This window comes from Ochotona princeps, chromosome 26, assembly GCF_030435755.1.
Source record: "Ochotona princeps isolate mOchPri1 chromosome 26, mOchPri1.hap1, whole genome shotgun sequence".
In the NCBI taxonomy this organism is placed as follows: Eukaryota; Metazoa; Chordata; class Mammalia; order Lagomorpha; family Ochotonidae; genus Ochotona; species Ochotona princeps.
In genome coordinates, this window is record NC_080857.1 from 687,064 (window position 1) to 710,986 (window position 23,923).

General features: G+C 63.9%; 2 protein-coding genes across 3 annotated transcripts in view; both read right to left on the reverse strand.

Annotated features, from left to right (window-relative positions):
- Window positions 1–2,897: 2,897 nt before the first annotated feature.
- Window positions 2,898–16,709, reverse strand: ASPG (asparaginase). Its single transcript, XM_012926696.2, has 16 exons — window positions 16,609–16,709; window positions 12,539–12,647; window positions 12,332–12,443; window positions 11,680–11,805; window positions 11,185–11,268; window positions 10,897–11,023; window positions 9,700–9,812; window positions 9,329–9,511; window positions 9,123–9,236; window positions 8,667–8,789; window positions 8,003–8,098; window positions 7,612–7,775; window positions 6,322–6,408; window positions 5,367–5,466; window positions 5,119–5,205; window positions 2,898–2,954 (listed from the first exon to the last, which is right to left on the reverse strand). Exons 1-16 carry the CDS (start codon window positions 16,688–16,690, stop codon window positions 2,898–2,900), a joined length of 1,764 nt encoding a protein of 587 aa, XP_012782150.2. The 5' UTR covers window positions 16,691–16,709.
- Window positions 16,710–20,587: 3,878 nt separating this feature from the next.
- Window positions 20,588–23,923, reverse strand: part of TDRD9 (tudor domain containing 9) — a 59,212-nt gene continuing 55,876 nt past the window's right edge. For both annotated transcript variants that reach the window (XM_004584514.2, XM_058655512.1), the window contains 3 exons: window positions 23,528–23,646; window positions 22,089–22,161; window positions 20,588–21,097 (listed from right to left, as the gene is read on the reverse strand). In XM_004584514.2, the coding sequence (XP_004584571.2) occupies window positions 20,999–21,097; window positions 22,089–22,161; window positions 23,528–23,646 (291 nt within the window). In that variant the 3' untranslated portion in view covers window positions 20,588–20,998. The remainder of the gene's footprint in view (window positions 21,098–22,088; window positions 22,162–23,527; window positions 23,647–23,923) is intronic.

Consider the following 23,923-nt stretch of genomic DNA (forward strand, 5'->3'; position numbering starts at 1 on the left):
CAATGCGTGAGCAGAGCTGGCCCAGACAGCACCACCTCTACCCTGCACTGGCTGTCCACTGGACACAACACATGTGAGCGAGCGTGAGGAAGCAGGGACAGGGCTCCGCACAGCTCTGAGCGTTCCCCAAGAAGGGTTGGGACTGCAGCCCGTAGCCACCCAACCCACTGTTCCACCTTCGGGAGCGCCTGGGTGGCCTGAGGCCTTGTGTCCCTGTGTGGGACACCAAGTGGAGCTCCCGGCTCCTGCCTGTGTGGGACACCGAGTGGAGCTCCCGGCTCCTGCCTGTGCCCAGTGCAGCTGTGCAGTCATTCGGGAAACAGGTGACATGTCAGTGAGGTGGGGGCTTCTGGGGCGCAGAGAGGGGTCCACCGGCAATGACATCAGTCTGGGCCAAGCACCAGCGAAGCCCTCCCACGATTCACCTGTCAAACAGTCAGTCGTACGTGATGGACACTGTTTTTATTTGCTACACAAACTGTGACAATGAGAAATACATGAAACCTGAGGCAGGGAGAAGGCAAGAAAAGAAAAAAAATCAGTAAGTGTAGACAGGTGGCCCTTTGGCGTCAGCACGAAGGAGTTACGTGCCATGTCCCCCGGCAGGTGGCTCGAGGCCTGTCCCCCCTGCTGACACACAGTGGCTCCAGTAGTGGGCCCTGCCACCCACATAGGACACAGCGCGAGCTCTGGCTCCAGCGCAGGCCCAGAAGCCCCAGAAAGCAAAGAGCAATGCAGGGATGAGAAGCTGGAAGGAGCGGCAAGGCCAGGGAGCGAGCCTGCTGGCGGTCAGGGGAGGCCTGTCTGTTCCCGTGGCTGGCAATCACTGCACTGTCCCCAAAGTGTGTACCTGTCCACACACCCCTGCATGGTATTGTGTTAGTAACTGGAGAAATGGCAGCGTGCCCTCCATAAACACACGGAGCCCACGGCCATGGCAGCCAGGAGTGGGGCCTGCCTGCCTGGAGCCGAGGGGTTCCCCGGAGCCCAGGCTCTCAGCAGAAAATCCAGGAGTACCCCGACTAATGTGGGCACGTGGGTCAGCTGTCCAGGGCACTTTGCTGTCCACATCCGGCTCCAACGGCGGAGGATACGGGTTCCACTTGCATAAAGCAGACCACAACACTGTGAAGGGGTCCCGGGGACCCTTCACACCAGCCAGGATGGAGGGAGAGGTGAGAAGGGGAGGCTGGAGCCTAGGCATCTGCAACCAGCACCCTCCCCACATCCAACAGACCCTGCGCGCCCGCCGCGACACCCCTGTTGAGGGGCAGCTCCCCCCTGCCCATCTGTACCAGGAGAGGACAAGTGCTCTGGAGGCGGGGGACGAGCTCACCTGCTGGCGGGCAACAGAGCAGGGGTGTAAGTGGGACAGGGCCTCCCGTCTTGCCTGTTCTGGCACCCAAAGTCCACAGGGCCAACCGGTGGCCTGCAGCAGGTGGGGCTGGACGCAGGTCGGGGGCTCCTGGAGGTCAAAACCTGTACCAGAAGCGGCAGGGGCGCAGGCCCTCCAGCAGGTATCTGGGGGTGGGAAGTCGGGGGCTACCCCACCTGGGCTGGACATCCACAGGGGCAAGGTCTGGGGACACTCGAGCGCCAGCCTCAGGACGGCCAGAGGGCTACTGTGGGACACGCGTTTGTGGCCCTACTGTCCCCAGGCCCTCCCAGGACTCCCTGGGAGTTCTAGCAGTCACTCAGGACAGGTGGCTGCCACAGCCTCCAGACCAGGCAGTGTCCTTAGGCGGTCCGGGAAGGGGCATCTGCCTGGGCCTGCACTGGCCACCCACTCCCTGGACAATCCTTGCAGTTGCCTCCAGGTCACAGCAACCCCGCGGGGGTGGAGTGACCTCCCCGAGGGGAGGGGGCTCCATGCCTACGCCCTGCACCCAGCACCTCCCGCAGGCAGGGGTGGGGACCCCTCTCTCCATTGCCAGGGCGCAGCCAGATCAGCCCCACCCCCTCCGCGCAGAAGCGACCCTGCCCAGCCCGAGCAGGGGCTGAGGCGGCCCCCCGCTGGGTCGCCTCTTTCCGAGCCACCCAGCGCTCCTCGAGTGGGTGCCACCAAGAGTGACCCACCAGGCAAGCCCGAGGCACCCAGAAGGAAGCTGGCGGGAAGGCGGCTGCCTGCGGCGTGGCCCACACTCCTGCCCTGCCCCGCACCGGGGCCTCCCGCGCCAGCCCCCCGCTGCTCGCTCCGGGAGCCCCGCCACCCAGGCCGCCGGCTCCCGGGAAGCCCGTCCCCGCCCGCTGGGCCTACCGCTGGCCAGCGCAGGGGATTCAGGCGATTGCCCCGAGCACTGGCCGTCCCGCAGCCCACCCGGGCGGCTCCCCGAGTCCCGGCAGCCTCCCGCCGACGCACGGAGTCCCCCGGGAGCTTGCGGGACGCCGCAGTGTGGCCGCCGCCGGGCCCGCCGGGTCGAGTGGTCCTAAACATTTCACAATTGCGCTACAGAACTGTTGAACTGCTAAGAACCACTGGACCCGGCGCGCGAGTGGCCGCCGGTGCAGCGAGCACCCCGCCGTCCGCGCCTCGACGCCGTCCCGGCCGAACGTTGGCGGCGTGGCCGGGTGCGCCGGCGGTCGCCGTGGCCGGGTGGCAAGCGCTCCGAGCGGCGGCGGACGCGGCGCCTTTTATGCGGCGCGGACGCCCTCTCCGGCGCCGGAACGCGCCCGCGCGGCGCTGGCTGGACCGGTTTGGCCGGGTGGGGCGGCTCCCGGGCCCGTGGGTCGCGCGGCCGGTGCTCCGCGGCCCGGGACCTGCTCGGCGCGCCCGCGCGGGGGTGGCCCTGACTCATCGCGCGGCCCCGCCCGGCGCCCCGCGGCCCCTGGGGTCGGCACCGGGACTCCCGTGGAGGGGCTGTGTGTGCGCGCGGGGCCACACGTGCCCAGCCGGGGCCCTAGGTGGCTCGGGCAGGTGCGGCCAGAGTCAGGAGGGAGCCCGGGATTCGGGCCACCTCCGGGTATGGGTGGGGGGTCTGGGGCTGGACACGCCTGTTCCGGTCCGGGCTTCAAAGGAAGCCTGCTGGGAAGGATAAAGAGAAAGTGAAACCCTGAGCCTGGAGCGAGTCGAGAGCTCCGGTGAGGGAGGGTGGGGTGACGGGAGCAGCCAGAGGCCCCCCTCAGCCCGGCTCCCAGGGGTGGAAGCCCCAGGCCTGCCCCTCACCCCCCACACCAGGGCTGCCCTGCCTCCAGCCAAGTCTCACCCACTGAGTCAGCCCGAGGTGTACCAGCCTGATGTGAGGTCAGCTGAGGGGGCTGCTCAGGATTCTTGAAGCAGAGGAAGTTAGGGGAGGTGATCCCTAAATTCCTCGCATCTGGAACCTCAGCTGCAGCTGGGGAGGGGGCAGCAGGAGGGACTCCTGGCTCACTTAGGTCCTGTGGGCCACACTGACACGCAGCCCTGCAGGCCTCGAGCAGGACGGCACGCACACTGGGACAGAGCTGCAGCCTGGTGGCACACACCTGTCCAGGGCCCACACCTGCCATGCCACCACAGCAGGGCTCCAGGAGCCCTCCTCATGCAGCCCAGGGCACAGGTACTGAGACAGGAGCAGAAGGCCGTGGTCCCGGGAAGGCGTCTGATGTGAGGGTAGAAGCCGCGACTGAGGGAGATGTTCCCCAAAGATAATCCCATTTGGTGATCTGAGGTGCCCGTCGGCCCTTGGGCGAAGTTTCCAGCTGGAGCCGCCGCATGGCTCGCCAGGGGCTGGCAGGTCCTCCAGGCCCAGGACGGCTGGCCTAGGGCCTCCAGTTCCGTGTCTGGAAGATGTGCCAGACGGGCATAGAGGAGCCAGCGTGCGCAGCAGCATCCCTGCGGAGGCACACACTCCGGGGGGTGGCACCGTGGCAGGAGTAGGGGTGTCAGGGTAACCATCCTTCCCCTCGAGCCAGACCCCCCTTGACACTAAACCACCGGACGACACCTGCCAACTGATGCCCGCAGCCACTCACAGCTTCCTGGGACATTGACCAGTCTGGGAGCTGCCCCCCACCCTCGGTGACCCATCTGGGAAGTGCCAGCTTGGCGGGGAGCCTTGTGGACACATGGTGTGAGGGGGTGTCACCTCACAGGCTGGAGTGGGTCCAGGGGACCTTGCCACACAGGCAGGCTGGCACCGGATCAGGGAGGGTGCTGCCATCTGGGGTAACATGTGTCCCTGTGACTTTCACAACCCAGGCTGTGTTTATCAAGGCCACGAGTGGCAGGCAGGCCCTGGGAAGCAGTGGGCACTGCCCAGGGTGGTGGGTGAAGGCTTCCCAGGCAGCCAGGGCCCTGGTGGCCTTGCTTGGCTATGCATCTGGAGGAGCTGCCAGAGACAGTAGCAGCCAGGCCTGGGAGACCTGAGGACCCCACCCCACAAGGCGGCAGGCACTGAGGTGATGGGAGACCACACATCAGGTTGGGGAGGGACGTGAGGATGGAGGAAGGACTCATGCCCGTAGGGAGGTGGCAGGAGCCCACATCAGCGGGCCCCCTAGGGCCTGCCTCATCCCTGGATGTCTAGGGTAGGACTGACTGGCTGGTCCCCTCCCACAGGGGCACACAGGCCCACCGAGGGGGCCTGAACACACCCACCGCAGCGGCTGAGGGGCCTGGAAGGCAGCATTCAGGGACTTTATTTCACACCTCTACCCCTGCCCAGCAGGTGGCTCAGGCTGAGCAGCAAGTCAGTAGCATCTGGGCCCAGCGGATCAGGATGGCCTGGGCTGCAGCAGCACGGCTTCCAGCTAGACACCAGGCAGCACTTTCTGCAAGTGAGAAGCTCCTTGAGACCAGGTGGAGGCTGGGAAGCATACGGAGGTGGGGCAGAGGCAAGCCTGGGCACCTGTCTGTGGGCACAGCCCTTGCCAGGGGGTGAGGGAGGCCAGACGACACTGCGGGGGCTTGGCCTGGGCACCCCGCCAGCAGGCCGGGTGGGCAGGGCGTGAGGGGGAGGTCAGATTCCATCACAAGCAGCCTGGCTGGACGCAGGTGGGAGGCCTGAGGTTGGCTTTTCCTCCAGGAGGCCCTCACGGCTCTGCCTGTCCCAGTCTGCTCTGCCTGTGTTTGGATGCATTTGCAAGGCAAGATCCAGCCACTTGGAGAGGGAGGTGGTCGGGCCTGCCGGTGGGACTCACCGTGTGGGGGCTCTGGGTCTGGACATCGACTGTACTCTCAGGGCCCTGCAGGAAGGCCACGACCTCCCAGTTCCCAGCAGCTCTGGCCTGTGGAGGGGGCAGGCATGGAGCGGGTCTCACTCCCAACACACACACAAAGGTCCCTGTGTCACCTCCCCACAGGTCCAGGGAGGGGACAGCTTCCGAGGGCTCCTGCGTGGTGAACAGCCCTGGGGGTAGCGGATGGGCGTGGGGCAAGGGGCACTCACAACCTGCAGGGCGCTGCGTCCATCGTAGCCCGGTTGGTCCAGGTTGGCCCCGGCCTGGACCCAGGCCCGCAGGCCTGCACTGTCCCCACGGGCTGCCAGCCTGAGGAGAGGGGAGTGGTCAGTGCCAGCCAGCCCCTCACCCTGCCAGGGTGCACCGGGCGGCCTCACAAAGCCAGCCGCAAAGAGCTGAGCCAGCAGCGCGTGGCCCTGGGGGCTGGTCGGCGGCCTGCAGTCTGGGCTCCCTGGGTGGGCGTGCCTGTGACCCAGGCCAAGGGTGACGCGCACCAGCTGCTGGACGCCTGTGCTGTCTTACAGCTCCTGGGCAGGCCCACTGAGACAAGCAGGAGTCGTGGGGTCTCTGGGGCTGGGTGCTGGCCTGAAGCCCACTAGGCTCTCTGGGGTCCTGGCTGCTCCCGAGGGGCTCCGCTCCAGCAGACACACCTCAGCTCCCCCTGCATGCTCGCAGGCCAGGTCCCCGACCCTGCTGGCAAAGGCCCAGCTGAAGCCCCAAGCCCAGTTCCAGCCTGGCGGAGGCTACCCTGGACCCAGTGGCCTGCAAAGTCCCTTGGAAAACAAAATCAGGGGCTGCAAGGTACCCCCAGAGCCTGGCCCAGGCCATGCCCCTTGGCTCACACCCCTGCCACCTCACCCCTGGGCCAGGCGAGGCGGGGCCAAGGCGTGCTTACGGGGTACCCCCTACTGAGCTGCCATGAGGCTCGCCCAGCCCCATGAAATATGATGTCATCACACACTGCACATTAAATGGGGTACAGGCCAGCTGCTTCCAGAACCTTCCACGCCCCTGGCTGCCCCTGGAGCCCAGCTTCCCTCCACACACCCTCCCTATACACACACACACATGCGCTCTGCTGGAAACCCCTGCCAGACCCTTCCTCCTGTTAGCCAAACTGGGGTCCCCCCAGAGCCCACCCTACCCCACTGTCCAAGCCCCCACCTGCACAGCTCCGTCCCTGCATCCTCCAGTTCCTGGGGAGATAGGCGGGCATTGGCTGCCCTCAGCAGCCGGATGACACCCTCATGCCTGCCAGAAGAAGGGTCCTGCTTGCCTTCCATGCCCAGCACATGGCAGGAGGCACTCTGCTTCCCAACTCCTTCCTGAGCTCCTGGGCTCCTTCCCAGCACATGGGGGAAGGGCAGGGGACCAGAGGACCCTCTCCCCTGCTGACCCGCCCCTGCAGCGCCCCAAACCCCAACACATGGCCCAGGCTGGCTGTGGGGAAACCGAGCCAACGGGCCCACCTCTGCCCCTGTGACGGAGGGGAACTCCGGTACCTGGGGTGGGGGCTCTGACCATGGCCACTGTCATGCCTATCTCACCGGGGGTCTCGGGGGTCCTCAGCCCCACAGCTCTCCCCTGTGCCCCCTGGTCCGGCAGGTAGTCTCGGAAGCCAGCAGGGCAGTGAGGCTGGGAGACCGGTTGGGGGGGTGTTGGGACAGTGGGGTGCGGCTGCCATGAGCTCATCCCGCGCTACTGCCCACGCCCTAGCTCACCCTGTCGGGACTCTCCAGCCACATCACCCCAGCCTGATGGTGGGGGCACGCCCACAGCCCCTCACCTACCTGCCACCCGCTGGGCATGCCTGCTCTGCCAAGAAGGCTCTGCTCCTGTTTCTACCCCCAGAACCGCATCCTACAGGGAGAGACCCCAGGCCCTGACACTCTCGGGCGCTTCCCCAAGGGATATGTGGATGTTCTGACCCTACACAAGTCAGGTCCCCTGGCCCCTCTGGGAAGGCAGGGCTCGGGGCCTTGGGGTGGGTGTGGAGCTGAGCCCCACCCGGAGCCACTGCTGCCCATTGGGCTGCCGCCCTACAAGTGGAGCTGCCAAACTCCGCCTGCCTCAGGCTGGCCCACTGGCAGAGGCCAGACAGGATCTTCCAGTCCCTGGGCTGATGGCAGGAGTACTGGCACACCTGGGGACACACACAGGGGGCACACATGAGGGCACACACAGGAGGACACACATGAGGGCACTCACAGGAGGACACACAAGAGGCACACACAGAAGGACATATACAGGGACACATATAGAGGGACACACGTGTGGGGACACACACGAGAACACACAGGTACACCACCGGCCCACGCCTTTGTTTCTCTTCCAGAAACTCCATGCCAGGGTCTACATGGAGACCAATTGCTCCTTGAGGCCCAGGGTCAGCTGGGCTGGAGGCAGAGTCCTGTCCTGCCCCACCCACGCATGCACTTCAGGCCAGGCCCGCACCTTCCCCGCACGGCCAGCAGCAGTGGGCTGTAGCCGTCCTGGTCGTGGGCGTCCACCTGCATGCCCCGCTGCAGCAGGGTGGCCACCACCCCAGCCTGGCCCGCTCGGGCAGCTGCGTGCAGAGGGCTCTGGCCCCTGAAGTCCTTCAGGCACAGGTCAGTTCCCTGGGAAGATGGAAGGACATGCGACTCTCAGAGGGCACTGGGCAGGACCAGGTAGGCCACAGGGAGAGCCAGGGTGCCCAGCCCCTGTGGCCACACATAAGTGGCCGTGTCCCTTCCCCAGCTGGGAAGATAGCCCTGCTGTGTGGCCTAGGGCACAGGGCCTTGTGGGGTTCCTGGGGCCCCAGTAGAGGCCCCCTGGGGTCCCCTCAAGACTCAAGGAGGCTCACCAGTTCCATGAGCACCTGCAGAGCCTCCAGGTCCCCGCTGTGGGCTACGGCGCAGGCCAGGCTGGGCACCAGGGCATCCCGCACGGCATCAGCCTCCTGAGGGCAGCATGCGTCCTAGGTCCTGGCATCCCCCAGTAAGCAGGGGCCGCTAGGCCTGTGGCCCTGGGCTGAGAGATGTTGCTGACCCCCCTCAGGGAGGCGGAGCCCAGGGTGGTGGACCTGACACCAGGACACAGAGCCCGGCCCGGCCCCTGGCATGGAAGAACGGGTCCCACACCTGCGCATCCCCCCGAGGGCCACCTGCCCAGTCCCAGGCTAGAAGAAGCTGCCTGAGACGCCAGTGCCCACGCCAACCTGATCACAGAGCCATGGCCGCCGGCACCCCTAGGGCACCTAATAACAGGCCGCGTGGCCCAGGCCTTTCATCTGGCTCCCGCCTGCGCCCAGCAAGGGGCTGTTCACACAGGGTGGGGGTAAACTGAGGTGCGAGGTCAGGGCCAGGGAGGCGTCAGTCTGCGATGGCCCCCTCCGCTGCCCATCCCAGAGCAGGTCAGCATGCAGGCCACGAAGGGGGCAGGAGCAGGGCGGGGCCCCCATGCCCAGGGCCAGGACTGCCCCCACACAGGTCTGAGCCTGGGTGTCCCAGGTGCCGAGGGGGTGGTACCTGGTCGTTGCCCAGCCCGAGGAGCCAGGCGAGCCCACGGCCCAGCACGCTGCCCTGTGGTGAGCGCAGGCACCTGTCAATCACCGGCAGTGTCATCTCCCCTCGGAGGTCTGTGGTCATCAGCTAGGGGACAAATGTGGGGTCAAGGGCACCAGCCGAGCCTTGAGGGCCACAGGGCAGCGGCGGCAGTGGCAGGCTTCTGGGCACTGTCCCGGCCTAGACCCCACACATGACCAGCCCCAGCTTCTGCTTCTTTCAACTTACGTTCCCAAAGCCCCCCAGCCCGTCAATCCCGGAACATCAAGGAAAGCCAGAGGCCGGAGGGGCCGTTCTGGGAATGCTGGGCGAGTCCCCAACACTCCCCAGAGAAGTGCCAAGGATGGCTGGTCCCCGGACAGGGGTCAGGCAAGGTGTGTGCTGAGCCCCACACCCCCGCCCCGCCCAGGCAGCTCCTACCTCCTTCCTTTGGTCGAGGCTCAGCCCTGGCTGGCCTAGCACGTAGGACAGCTTGGCCAGGGCAGCCTCCGATGTCATGTCAAACCCGGAGACGATGCCGGTTCCCGCCATGGCCTGTGAGGAGAGGAGCGGTGTATGGGCAGCTTTCCCACAGTGGGTCCCTCTGCCAGCCCCTTCCTCCCCAAGCCCTGGGCACCCTGCCCTACTGTGCCAGCGGCATAGTCAGAGGTCACGGTGCCCTGCAGGCAGTGGGTGCAGTTGACGATGAGGAGGCCCCGCGCAGTGGCTGCCCGCAGCTCCTGCAGCAGGTCTGGGGCGCTGGGCCCGTTGCCGGAGCCGAAGGTCTCCATGACCACCCCCTTCAGGGGTGGTTGCAGGAAGGCCCGGACCTGGGGGCAGCAGGGGGCAAGGGTCAGGGCTCAGCTCCCATCCAGCTGGTGGGACCGCTGTGGGCCTGGCCGTCAGGCACGAGGCACACAGAGCCCAGCGGGAAGCAGATACAGAAGTGGAGCCCCAGGAGTGTCCACACAGACCGACCAGGCAGGGGTGCAGCCCGAGGATCAAAGGGGGCACACACCAGGGCAGCGGGGATCCCGGGGTAGAGTCGCAGAAGGCCCACGTCACGCTCCATGCCACTGTGAACCACCAGCCGGCCCTGCCTGCTGGCCCTGCGCACCAGCTCCCAGCTGACTGTGGGGACACAGCGAAGCTGGCCTGAGGACCCCCAGCCAGCCCCCTGGTAGCCCCCTGCTTCACGGCTATGGGAGCCCGCAAGAGTGCGGTGAGCGGGGCTTGGCCACAGGACCCCATGGTGACACAGCAGGGCCTGGTGGGCAGAGGGCTTCCGTGCCACCTCCTGCATTCTGAGGCACCAGCCAGCCAGGCCAGGGCTCGACAGAGAGGGGCAGGCAGGGCAGGGCCAGCAGACCCCACTCCTGGCCCCAGGAGAACCTTGTGAGGCATCCCCCAAGACCCCCACTGGCTCCCCAGCTCAGCCGCCTCAGCCCCCTCTTCAGGGCCCCCTGGAGCCGCACCCTGGGTGGAGTCCGGGGTTTCCCAACTCTGGGTGCCGGAGCCGGCCAGGCAGCCTAACTGGGAAGGGTGGGGCTCGGGTTCCCACAAGCTGGGAACAAGCCTGGGGGTGTTGGGCGGCGGCAGAGCCTCAGTGTCCCGGGTGCCAGGGTGCAGGGCACCCCCTGGTGGCAGGGCCTGCAGGCTGCAACTCCTCTCAGCCCACCCACCCCCACCTCCTCCTCGTGCCAGTTCACATTCTCCCTCCTCCACAAAGTCCTTTGGGATCCCGCCAGATCCCAGCACCCAGGGGTGCCACACACACGCCCTGAACTGGTGCATGGTCACCGGGAGATCCGCCTCTCTGTGCCTCTCTTTCCCACCCACAGGACTGGGCAATGGCCACGAAGGGCATGGGCCCGCCGCAGCCTCCCCTGAGCCCCTGACCTGCCCACTTTGCCGAATGCCCTGCTCTCCCAGACAGCCGGAGCAGTTGGATGAGATCAGGGGAACCCTAGGGCCCCCAAAGCCCCCTAAGCACGGCAGCTGTGCAGACGCCTGGCCCCGGGCACCCCGCATGGGCCTGAGTGGGGAACAAATGCCCCTTGCTGACTTGCAGGGGTGAGGTCCTGCCCAGATGTCCATGTCCCAGGAGGCCTGGGTAGGTGGATACAGCACCTGAACCCACCAAGGGCCCCCACTCATGCCCCAACCCCAAGTTCAACCTCTCACAGGGCCTCCTGCGTGGGCTGCCGCAGCTCACTTGTAACATCAGCGCCCACAGTGGCCAGCGGCAGCAGGTTAGGGGAACAGAAGGCCGCAAACCTGCGGGCGTCCACCTTGGTGGTCCGGTTGCCTCGGAACAGTTGGTTCTGGAAGAAGAGACAGACCTGGGGGGGATGGGGTGGCTCAGAGTTGGGGAAGTCCAGCCGGGGGTGGGGGAGCTTCCACAGGCAGAGAAAAGCCCCCACACCCCACAGTGCCCCTCCTCTGCTGTCCCGGGGGCTGCGTGCAGCCTCCCCAGAGCCCCCTTTCCACTGCCAGTGGGTACCTCGGGGATGACGAATTGGCTGGCCATGAGCAGTGCGCCCAGCAGGTTCTCACGCCCGTCGCTCTGCAGCGCATGGATGGGCACCTGGGGAGGGACGCATCTGTCCAGTCGCCCAGCACCCAGCACCAGGCTGCCCAGCGTCCAGGCTCCAGTGCCCACACCCAGGCCAGGATGGGAGTGGCCTTGGCTGGTGGTGGCGGCAGCAGCAGGAGGCAGCCAGGGAGCCCACGGCTTTGGCCGAGCTGCTGCAGACTCATGGGCTGGGGCCCCCTGCCTCCGCCTCAGACCCGGCCCTGAGGGGAGGCTCTCTCTCCAGGGCCCAGGGTGCCCACTCCAACAGCCTCCCAGAATGTTCTGCCGGCCATGGGGTGGCACTGGGGTGGACAAGGGGCAGCCAGGATAGCATTCGTGCTCTATGTGCAGCTGCCAAGCTGTGCCCTGGGCCAGCAGAGCTCTCAGCTGGACAGGGTCGCAGCAGAGTTGTCCCCAAGTCACCTGGGCACCGGTGAAGATGACAGGCTTCTCCAGGTTCTCCAGGACGAAGGACAGCACCGAGGTGGCAAAGGCCATGGTGTCCGTGCCATGGACGACCACAAAGCCGTGGTACTGCTCGTAGTGTCGCTGCAGGAGGGGGAGGGCAGGGGAGGGCCGTCAGGGAAGGAGAGGAGGTACAGGGGCTGTGCTGCAGGTGGGTGACCACAATGGGGCCTCCACTTCTTGCGGGCAACAGGGGTTGTTGGTGTCAGCAGTGCAGGCAGAGGCTTGGCCAGGCTGCAGTGGCTTCCTGCACAGGCACAGCCATCCAGGGACAGCCTCTGGCCACCACCTCAGAGAGGCCGCTGGGGTGGACCTCGCCCGGCAGGTGGCCCAGGTCTGAGAGCTGAGGGGCTCTGCCCCATACTGCAGCTCTTCCTCTGGAGGCTGGGCCAGCCTGCAGCGCCTGAAGCAGGGCACCCCCTGCTGGACACAGAGGGCACAGCTCAAGGCAGCACCCGACTGTGCAACGGGGCTGGGGGAAGGGGACGACATGCGACTGGCCACGATTGGTCACGGGGCCCAGCTCCAGGCTAGACATGCTCACTGCCTTCCCTGTGCAAACCCAGGGGGCAGACTCGGCCTGCCCCGTCCCAGGCCTTGCTCTCCGCACCTGTATGGTCTGGGCAATCTGCACCCACTCAGTGATGGTCATATCGCTGGAGTCAAACAAGCGCTGGCACTCCAGGACCGTGTAGATGACCCTCTGGCTGGGGCTGGCTGGGCTGCAGGGGGCACAGTGCTGGGCCTGAGGACAGGGCCCAGACTGCCCGCTGTGATGCCAGGGGCCCCGGGGCCCGTGCGCAGCCCACACACTCACGGCAGCAACAGGGTGTCCTCGGGGAGGCCGCAGGCCTGGGCGTGCTCTGCGTCATGGAACATGGGCATGCTCTTCAGGACCGCCGCCAGGCCCCGCCCGGGGACCAGCACTGTGGACAGTGGGCACAGGCTCAGAACGGCTGTGCAGCCAGCACCTGAGATGCGAGGACCCCAGGGAGGTGTTCACAAGCTACGGCCCTGTCTGTACTTGGCCAGCCCAGGAGCCCTGGCTGGCTCTCCAGCTACTGGCCTGGACTCTGCCTTGACTCTGGACAAGGCCACCTCCGGCCCTCACAAGGCAGCCACCCCATACCCCTGGCTCGATCCCTACCTCTCAGAATACCCACCAGCACCACTTCCGGCCCCCATTCTCTCCTAGCAAGTACTTGTAGATCTGGCTCAGGACACCTCCTCCAGGAAGTCCTTCCTGGCCCTCAGACTCCCAGGAGGGATCTGTGTGTGTCTCTTCCAGGGTCCCGCATAGGATCTCTGCATAGCCCCTTCACCTCGAGTGACTGTCACACAGCAAGTGCCCCAATGCTTGGGCCCCAGCCAGCCACCCCCGCCTACCAGAAAGGTGGCGCTGTGCATGGACTGTCCAAATGCTAGGAGGGCCCCAAAAGGCCGCCAGTATGTCCCCTGAGACACAAGCCTGGGGTCAAACTACTGGGACACATGGGGCACAGGTCTGACCCCTTGTCCCCCATGGCTCTCCGCTGGCTCCGTGCTGCAGGATCCTGTGAGCGTCTCCCACGTGGCCAGCAGGCAGACCAGCAGGCAGACCAGCAGGCATCTGGGAGGGGCAGCTTCACCAACGTGACCTCAGGGTGAGGCCTGGCGGTCCTGGTGCTAGCTGAACCAGTGTCCTGCAGCTGTGACAGACCTCAGCTCCTCCCACACGTGACTCCAGAGGCCAGGAGTCCTTGGGCCCCATTCCTTTTGGACGCTTCCAGGGGCTGTGCCACGGGGGCTGCCCATGGCTGGGGTCACTCTCAGCCTCAGGGGTCACCACACGCTGGGCCGAGGCCCCTTGCCCTGTGCTCACGGCCAGGCCTTCCCTGCCACATGCCTCCACCCTCCTCCTCCATGGCCAGCCACACCCACGGTCAGTCACGCCCGTTTTTGCCTTGGCAGAGCTGCCCAGGGCACATGGTAGAGACAGTGGAGGAACTAACCTATTTGTTCCAAGGCTTTTTGCCATGTCCCATGCCACCCCCACTGAACACTATTGATCAATGTTGTCAGACTGGGGCTCAGGAACATCCCCTGGCCGTGCACAGAGCAGCTGGCGTGGGTGGTTGGCACTGGCCAACAGGGCTGAATAAACAGCTGGGGGAGGGGAAGCCCCAGAGCTGTCAGCTCAGCCACCTCTGGGACACCCCAGGTGTGACAGGGCACGGTCCAGCGTCCAGCAGTCAGGCTGTGGCCTGTGGCCTGGACTTCAGCCCCTGGGCATTCAAGAGCCAGTCAGGGCCGTGGCTGCAGGTGCAGCAGGTCCTGCATGGTGGGGCTGGACAATGGTCCCAGTTCTGACCCCTTGGCCCTGTCAGCACCTGTGGAAACTCCAGCCGACATGGTTAGGGTGGGGGCTGGGGCTCCCTGGGGAAGGACCCCGCAGGTCCCACAGGTTTGGGGCTGCGGCCTCTGGGAGGTATGGGGGCTGTGCCTGCAGGTAGGTGACCAGAGCTCAGTGGGTGCATGGACTGGCTGCTTCGCCTTCCCCTGTCCAGCTGTGCCTGCCAAAAAGGCGGCCTTGGTCTGTGCTGATGCCAGCCAACCCCTGGAGCAGGTCACCTGGGCAGGGCTAGGCAGAGAACTGATTCTCTGGTGGCCACAGGACTCGTAACCTCCTGGGCAGCCTGGGGGATGCGAGGAAAGCTCAGGACTTGATGTGAGCTGGGCCACGGGTGCAAATGCCACGTGTGGCCTCCAAGATGCCACTGGCGTCACTCAGAGGGTGCTGGAAGCTAACTTGCCCTGCCGCTAGGGCCTCCCTGTGGGCAGCACACAGGCTATGGGCACTGACTAGGCTTGGTGGCTCAGGTGCCCTGTCCTGGGACATGGTGGGGGGTGCTATGCCCCGCTAGGCTGGGGGTGTGGGTCCCACACAGTGGAGGCTGTCACAGCAGCTGTCTCCAGCAGTAGGTTAATCATTGAGCCCAAGTGACCCGACGCTTGCACGCTCCTCACCTCACACAGGTGTGCAGGCCCACCTGCACAACACTGGCCTACCTGTCGTCCCCCTGCTGGGACACAATGGGACAGACATCTCCTGGAGCCAGGGCTTCCCCAGCCCCTCTGAGGGGCACGGGGACCAGCAGGTGCACAGAGGCCGTCAATGAGTGTGGCTCCATCTGGAATTGCCACACACAGCACAGAGTTGAGCAGATGCTGCTCTGGGACCTGGTCACGTCTATGCAGCTGGACGGGCTGGACTGCCCCAGGGGCAGCAGCACTCCTCAGCTCGGGCTCCTGGGGGAGCCAGTGTCTGGTGTGCCAGCGGAGCCCCTTGGCCCCCAGCGGCTGCCCCTTTCCTGGTTCCTGCGGTGGCCCAGTTGCCACCCCTACTGTTCAAGGGATGTCCCTTAAGAGGTCCAGACTCAGAAGCCAAATGTGGAAAGACACATGACAAGTAAGACAGGGGCAGTCGCTGGACATGGCTTCCTTTTGAATCAGCATGTCCACTCAGGGCGAGGGTGAACAAACAGTGGGCCTATGTGACCTCGGCTGTGTGTGGCACTCGAGGCCACATGCAAGCCTGGACATAGCCATGCCCCATGCCAGGGGACCTGAGCTGCTCCAAGCCAGGCCTGAGGAATCAGATAAGTACTGGGAGCCAAGGACAGAGCTGAGGGCCAGGAGGGGGAGGAGAAATGGCAAGGAGACGCTGGGTGAAGGGGAGGTGGTGGGGGGTGCTCCACCAGCAGGGGAGGTGGTGGGGGGTGCTCCTGCAGAAGGGGAGGTGGTGGGGGGGTGCTCCATCAGCAGGGGAGGTGGTGAGGGGTGCTCCATCAGCAGGGGAGGTGGTGGGGGGTGCTCCATCAGCAGGGGAGGTGGTGGGGGGTGTTCCATCAGCAGGGGAGGTGGTGGGGGGTGCTCCATCAGCAGGGGAGGTGGTGGGGGGTGCTCCATCAGCAGGGGAGGTGGTGGGGGATGTTTCATCAGCAGGGTAGGTGGTGGGGGGTGCTCCATCAGCAGGGAGGTGGTGAGGGGTGCTCCATCAGCAGGGGAGGTGGTGGGGGTGCTCCATCAGAAGGGGAGGTGGTGGGGGGTGCTCCATCAGCAGGGGAGGTGGTGGGGGGTGCTCCATCAGCAGGGGAGGTGGTGGGGGTGCTCCATCAGCAGGGTAGGCGGTGGGGGATGCTCCTGCAGCCTCCAGGAAGTGGTGAGGCACTGGTTTTGCGCGCAGGGCTGTGTACGTGAGGAGCAGGAGCAGGAGCAGACTCCAGGAAGGGGCGGGCTCAACTTCCTTTTGTCTGTGCTCATGCTCACAGCGGGTTAGGCAGCTGGTCCGAAGCCAGAGCTTGGAGGACTCACTCCTGAACAGGCCCTTCAAGGAACCCGGGGTCATCCCACCCCTCCCCCACCACACACCAGAGCCACGCGGAGGCTGGGCCACCGTCCTTTGCAGTCCTGGAAAGGCCCTAGGCAGGACCTGGACATACACCTCATTGGGCTGGCTTCAGTGCCAGGGACAGAGGGGACGGGAGGCTGGGACTGCTGACCCCAGCAGCAGGGGTCTGGAGTTTCTGCAACCACGGGGCTCTCAGGTGCTGGGGCGCAGAGCCATGCTGCATCCCTGTCTCCCCCTGCCACAGAAGTCCCACCTGCTTCTGCCAGGGCAGGGCAAAGTTCAGAGGCCCTCCTGCCCGCACCCACCTGTGTCAGCTGTACCTACAGCAACAGCACCAGGGTGATCCTGGGGCCACTGCTGCCCTGTCCCCCTGCAGGGCACCTGAGCTGGATGGCTCCGGGGAGGCGGGGCTGGACCCAGGGGGACAGGAGGAGGAAGGTCCCAACCCTGCCTGCGAACCCCAGGGGTACCCAGTGGAGAGGCCCCAGCCCACTCACCACCGTCCTCTCTCCGCATGCCGATGGTGCCACCAGTGTAGATGGCCAGCAGCCGGCGCTCAGGTCCCAAGGCGCGCGCCATGCTGGCTGGGACACAGGGACTCGGGAGGCGGTCAGGACACAGCGGGGCAATCTGAGGCGGGGCCTGGCCGGGGCAGGGCCGAGGGTCCGCCCCTGGGCGTGGCTGGGCAGGCAGAGGTGCCTGCGCCCGCCTGTGCTCACTGCCCTCCCAGGCCTGCCTCAGGCACCCATCTGTGGGCCTGGGAGCACAGGGGCTCTGTGAAGGCCTCAGTGGAGCCCTGCTGATGCTGCTGTCCAAGGGAGTGGCCATGCATTCTCCCCCCAGGAAAGCCGGCAGACAGCGCAAGGAGTGCCCAGCAGCCTACCCCGCCGTGCTCCCCGGAGATGGCGAGCACCAGAGGCTGGGAGGCCGAGCTGCCCCAACCAGGACCCTGTGCGTGGGCTTGGCTGTGTTCACACCCCATTAGGGTGACTGGGACCCTGGACCTGAGGCAGGGTTTGTCCGGGGCGTGCCATGGCATAGGCCAGTCTCAGTGCTGGCTGGTGAGGGCATCGTGTCCCACACCAGGTTCTGGGTTTGATGCCTGTGTGCATGGTAAGATGTGTTTGGACCTCCTGACGCACCGCCGGACTCTCCAGGTTAACACACCAGCAAGCTTCGTTCAAGGAGCTTTTACCCCGTTCCAAGGACACCTGGTGGCACGCTCTCTGTTCGTGTTCCCTCTGCACATGAACTGGCAAGTCCCTGGGCTGGTCCAACTCCCTCCACAGGGAGGGAACAACCCCGCTCTCATCCAGCCCGACTCAGCAGAGGCCCGCCGAGTGAAGCAGGCACTTGCTGGGCAGGAGTGTCTTCCTGCCTCTCGGGGAGTAGACCCCAGCTGAGGGCACAGGCCACCACGATGCCCCCACCCCACCTTGGGGCCTCAGGCATTGGTCTCCGAGGCCAACTGCAGCATGTGTGCCTCCTGCCTCACTGTGCTGAGTTCAAGTGAGGTTTCCTAACAACCCCATCTTCAAAGGTCAGTGGCCCAGCTGATGACAGAGCTGCTGGCAGCAAACCGGGGAGAGCCGGACACCGACCTGAGGTACACCAGCCTGAGTCCAAGTACTGTGACACACCGCTTACCCGAAATGAATGTCTTCATTCACCATGTTGCTCATGCTCTCAGCCATGGCGTAACAAATCCGTTTCACTTCTCGTTTCTCTGTACGTTCGTGACTGACAGAGCGTGACTGAAAGTTTCCAGAACAAGCAATGACTGATGGCTCCACACGGCTCCAGCGCCCCACCCCGGGACTGATGGCTCCACACGGCTCCAGCGCCCCACCCCGGGACTGATGGCTCCACACGGCTCCAGCGCCCCACCCCGGGACTGATGGCTCCACACGGCTCCAGCGCCAGGCTGCCTCCTGATGCACTTCACCTGCTGCGAGCTCAACAACGCCATCTCTTGAGAACCTGTGTTGGCAGGTTCTACCAGGAAGGGGTGATCACCCTCACCTCCCAGGTGTGCCTTACCTTCTCAATTCCTCTGGGGTCCACCTACTGCTAACCTGTTCCTCCCATTCATATTCCACGGAAATTTTGGGCCCACCTCGCCACAGCGTGCAGACCAAGAGCCCTGGTCAGTCCTCCAGTCAAGGCAGCAACCCCTGTGGACGCCTCGACCCACTCCCGACTGCCCGGCCCGGCTTGTGGTTTGTTTCTGCTCTGTGTGCGACGGACCCAGCTTGCGGATTTATTTCTGGATCATCTTTATCTCCATCTTGGACACAAAGCCTGCCCTAGTGGTTGTTTTTGAACATCATGGGGTAGTTGTGTAAGATGCACTGATTAAAGAGAGGCAGAGCTGACTTCCAGCCATGGCTCACTCCCCACTGTCCACCACAACCCCCGCTGGGCCAGGCCCTCCACCCAGGCCTTGCACACGCCTGCGTCCCAGGATGCCCTTTCCAGAAGTGGAACAGGAAGTGGAGTAACAGATTGGAAACAGCATTCCAATGTGGACTGGGGTGTCTCACGTTTAGCTCTGGGTGTTTGTAGGGCCGTGAGCCTCCAAGCAGTGAAGTGTGGGCAGGTGTCTAATTTTAATGATTATAACACAAAAGCGTGGTCTTAAAAACCTTCTGATTTCAGAAATGCTTCCTTGTGGTCAAATGCCATCTCTTTTTGTTAATGTTTCCCAAACACAATTCAAGGGGTCTGGGCAGTAGCAATAGACCATGTGGCCCCCAAGGCCCCATGGTGGCCCCCACGGTGGCTCCTTGGTCTGACACACAGAGCTCCCCAGTGCTGGTACATAGCTAGCCTCTGCCTTGGCAGCCTTCGGGCAGGTTCCACCTCATGTCCCCTGCATAGCGCACCTGTGGAGATCAGCCTTGCTTCCAACAGCAGAGGCCCGGTGGGAGGCACTGCTTGGCACTGCGCTCACACAAGCAATGTGGTGTAGCTGTGTGGGCAGAAGCAGCAGGGGCCGTACCCACCCAGACACCTGTCACAGCCTGCCTCAGGGAGCAGGATGCTGCATCCCAGCTGCAAGGAGGCAGCCCAGGATGACCAGCTCAAGGTACGCAGGGATGCCTCCCAGGGCTGTGCTTCTTTAAGATTTATTTTTAAAATTTTTATCGGAAAGTCAGATATACAGAGAGGAGGAAAGACAGAGAGGAAGACCTTCCATCTGCTGATTCACTCCCAAGTGACCGCAACAGCTGGAGCTGAGCCAGTCTGAAGCCAGGAGGCTCTTCCGGCTCTCCCACGTGGGTGCAGGGTCCCAAGGGTTTGGGCCGTCCTCGACTGCTTTCCCAGGTCACAAGCAGGGAGCTGGATGGGAAGTGGAGCTGCCGGGACTAGAACTGGTGCCCATATGGGATCCTGGTGTGTGTAATACAAGGACTTTAGCTGCTAGGTTACGACGCCGGGCCAGGCTGTACTTCTTTCTAAAAAACACATCACACTCCAGTCGGGTGCTGGGCACATGGCCTGGTAGCTGAGACACTTCATGGAAAACCTGAACTGAATGTCCAGGCCCCAGTTTCCTGCCACCATGCAGAGGCGGCAGCTGGCGGGGAATACTGAGGAGCCCTAGAGGGAGCTCCAGGGTCCTGGCTGTTGGTGGCATCTGGGGGGTGAAGAGATGGGTGTCTCTCCATTGTAGCATACACGCACACATATGGTGCCTGTAAACCCACACTGGCCACTCCGCAACCCACAGTCCCCTGGATGAGGCTGGCAGACCAAGGAGCCGTGTGGACACAGCAGACAGGGCCTGGACCCTGGAAGCTGCTGTGTAGTCTCCTGGTAGCCTCTAGCCATAGCCAGAAGGTCCCTAGCCCCCACCCCTTAGTGCCTGGCACTGGGGACTGCCCAAAGCTGGCACAGTGGGTGTGGCTCCAGGGCACCATTCTCAGAGGTGAGCCACAGGCCAGCCAGGCAGAACCCCTAGCTCACCCATGCCATCTGAGGGCTGTTGCCCAGGGACAGGCTTGGGCTGTGATCCTGCCCGGACCCTTCCGCGCTTCCTCTTTGGCACAACACACCAACCATGCAGACAGAACCCCAGCACTGACACGTCTGTACCCCTTTACCACCAGATTCTTTACAACAAACCCTACTCACCTCCTCTAACAACCACCACAGGGCTGGCACAACGGCTCAGTTCACTCATCTTCTACCTGCCAGCACTGGCATCCCACGTGGGCGCTGGTTCTAATCCCGGCAGCCCTGCTTCCCATCCAGCTCCCTGCCTGTGGCCTGGGAGAGCAGTGGAGCACGGCCCAAAGCCTGGGACGCTGCACCTGCGAGGGAGACCTGGAGGAGGCTCCTGGCTCCTGGCTCTGAATCGGCTCATCTTTGGCCATGTGGGGAGTGAGACAATGGATGGAAGATCTGTCTCCTTTCTGTAATATTGCTTTTCCCATAAAAATAAATAAATCTTAAAAAAAATAGCCACAAGCCAACTTTGTCTAATGCTTTTATTGTTTTCACACACACAGATAAGTTGCCAGGTAATCTCTGATTTCTGAAATGCGGACCAAGAATCGTGGGTTAACTAAAAATCTTAAATGTATAAAAGTAAAGTTGGGTTTTCCAAAATTAGTTATCCTCCTCCATGGAAAAAAAAATCAGAAAACACACCATGGCTGTAAATAGGCCCCAGCTTTCTGTCTGGTCAACTGGAGGCCAAGGCTGAAACGTACAGGCTCTAGAATGTTCCATGCCAGCTTGGCCACTTCAACTGGAGCTCCTTTTCCAGGCAGTCTGCTTCCTGATTTCCCGAGTGTTTAGATGGCGCAGAGCCTCCACGCCACCGGGCAGCACAGGGGCAATGTCCGGCTGCGTGCCACGGAGCGCACCCGGCTGCGGGCGTCAGGGGCCCAGCACGATCAGCTTGTGCAGCTGGAGCAGTGGCGTGCTCTTCCCACGTCTCTCCTCCCGCACCTGCTCCATGACCAGCTGCGGGTCCACCTGCAGGGGGCACACAGTCAGACCCTTCCAGAGTGGGCTCCTTGAGGTGGCAAGGGCAGACCATGGAAACCCCATGGGCACGGACAGACACAGGGACAGGCACGGACATGGACCTGCCTCCGAAATCACCCCTCAGTTCTCCCCACTACACACTAGGATTCATTCTTGTCCATTCTTATTTGTGTGGAAGGCAGGCAGAGATGGAGACATCGGGGGAGGGGTCCCTCTGTTGCTTCACTCCCCGAATGCTCCCACCAGCCAGCACCAGGCCGGGAGCCTGGCACTCCACCAGAGGTCCCCACGCAGGTGGCAAGGTACAGCTGCTGGGCCATCACATTCACTTAACAAGTGACCTGAGTGGAGCAGGAGACTACCCAGAGCTCCACTGTTCACTGCCAGGCAGAGCACCGCCTCCCGGGCCTGCCAGGCTGGGTGCCCCACATGGCACTGGGCAGACAGCATGCCCTCAGGGAGGCTGGGGCCACCTGTGATGTCATCGGCTCAGGCAGGGCTTCATGGTTTGAAACCCGGCTGCCTCCAAGGCGGCTTCAGGCTGCGCGGACAGTCTTGTTTAGGCCCCTCTCCTGCCTGCCGAGCATGAGGGCCAGCCCCTGGAGCCTGGCGGCCTGGCTAGCATGCTCCCAAGCAGAGAAGCAGCTGGGGAGAAGGCACTGTGTGAGGAGCCAGGAGGCCCACAGCCCTGGCATGAGGAGAAGCAGCCCACAGCTCACCTCTCCTGGCATGTGGCCACGCAGCAGCCATGTGAGCCCAAGGCCTCGGGCAGTCCCATGGCAGGGGAGGCAAGGAGGGGCCTCGCCCAGGTCCCCACCAGCTGAAGGCTCCGAATGGATGGTGCTTTCCCAAGTCCCAGGACAACACGCTGCGGCCTGAGCAGCCACCGGCACGCACCTGCCTCCCGGCTCTGCTCCCAGCAGCTGCAGCCGGCCAGGACTGAGCCAGACAACGGGCTGCTCGGGCACCTCTCACCCACCTGGTTCCACTCATAGGGCTTCTCATGCCATACAGGAATAACTCTCTCTCTTGGTTTCAACTGGCAGAACAAGCTAGTTTAAAAAAAGGAAATTGTCTGAGTTACATACCAGTGATAGAAAACTCTGACTGTATTGCTATCTTAGTAACTGAAAACACCGTGGTGATTTTTATAAAGATCTCTCTGTATTTTCAGAGTACCTGGACTCCGCCCGGCCATCGGGGCACCCTAACCAAGCACAGGGAGGGCACAAGCTCCATGGCCCACCAGGGACTGGACATGGGATGATCACACGCCTCCCAGCCCCAGTCCCAACTCCCCAGTGGCTGGACTGAAGCCAGAGCTGCCCGGTTCCACCTGCACTGAAACCTGCTGTCCTCCAGCACCCCGAAGGCGCAGGCCCAGCTTCGATTTTCTGCAGCGACCAGCTCGGGGTGCTGTGAGGAGGGTTCTCATGGCTGTCAGTGGTTTGGCCAAGAGCCGACCATGCGTACAGCACAGGCACACGCTCTCAGTGAGCCGGCAGGCAGAGGCAGTGCAGGAAGCACTGGGCTCTGACCAACACAGCTGCCCAAGGACTGCCTTCCCAGGGCACGGCCCCTGCCAGGCCACCTCGCGGCCAGAACTGGCTGTAACTGGAGCAAGCTTCAACCCTCTTGGCACATGGATGCACAGCTCAGGCACCGCACACTTGAGCACGGAAGTGTTCTTGCGTGGGCTCAGTCGCAGTCTCCACAGCCCTGCACTCTCTCCAGAACCTCTGAGCTGCTTTTTAAACCTGCAAAGCTCCTGGCAGCTATGGAACAGCAAGGCAGGTCCACAGAGGGCACGCAGGCACTGTGACGGCCATGGCTCGGCCACACGGCAGGTCCACAGAGGGCACGCAGGCACTGTGACGGCCATGGCTCGGCCACACGGCAGGTCCACAGAGGGCACTGAGACGGCCATGGCTCGGCCACACGGCAGGTCCACAGGGGGCACGAAGGCACTGTGACGGCCATGGCTCAGCCACACACGGCAGGTCCACAGAGGGCACGCAGGCACTGAGACGGCCATGGCTCAGCCACACACGGCAGGTCCACAGGGGGCACGAAGGCACTGTGACGGCCATGGCTCGGCCACACAAGGCAGGTGACTGTGAACCTCTGTAGTCACCCTCAGCTGTCTGGGGTGGACGATGGAGAGGGAGGAAGGAGGGCCAGGCCACTTTCCCAGGTGCCAGGCTCAGGCCACATCTCACGCCACCTGCTGCCCTCCTGCCCACCCACTCCATCCTCTACCTTCTCTCCTTCTTACCATCTCAGCGAGTTGGCTCTTCCTGCCTGACCCATGGGATGCAAGTCAACTCTCAGCAGGTAGGGGCGCAGTGTCTGTATTGTGGTGTCCACACCCACCCTCAGCTGAGCCAGCCCCAGGCCACTCGTGGGCACACAGCTGACCTCAGCAGCTTCTGGCGGGCGTCCTCCTGCAGCTGTGCAATCCTCTCGGGCCCGAGATGCCTGAGGCCATTGGGCCCGTCGCACACCAGTTTGTTGATGGCGGCCCTCAGGATGTTGATCTGCAATGGAAGAGCAGCATGCTGCCAGGACCAGGCTGCTGGACTCAGACCCTGGCCACTGGAAAATCACAGGATATGTGGTCTGACCATGCAGTGCACGTATGCGGACTGGGCCTCCTCAGGGGCTGATGCCTATGCATGGACGGCATGCCTGTGCCCAGCCCCACGTCCCCCTACCTTTGCCTCCTGTGCCCAGCTTCACGTCCCCACACCTCCACCTCCTGTGCCCAGCCCTACACCTCTGTCTCCTGTACCCAGCCCCCAGCTCCACACCTCC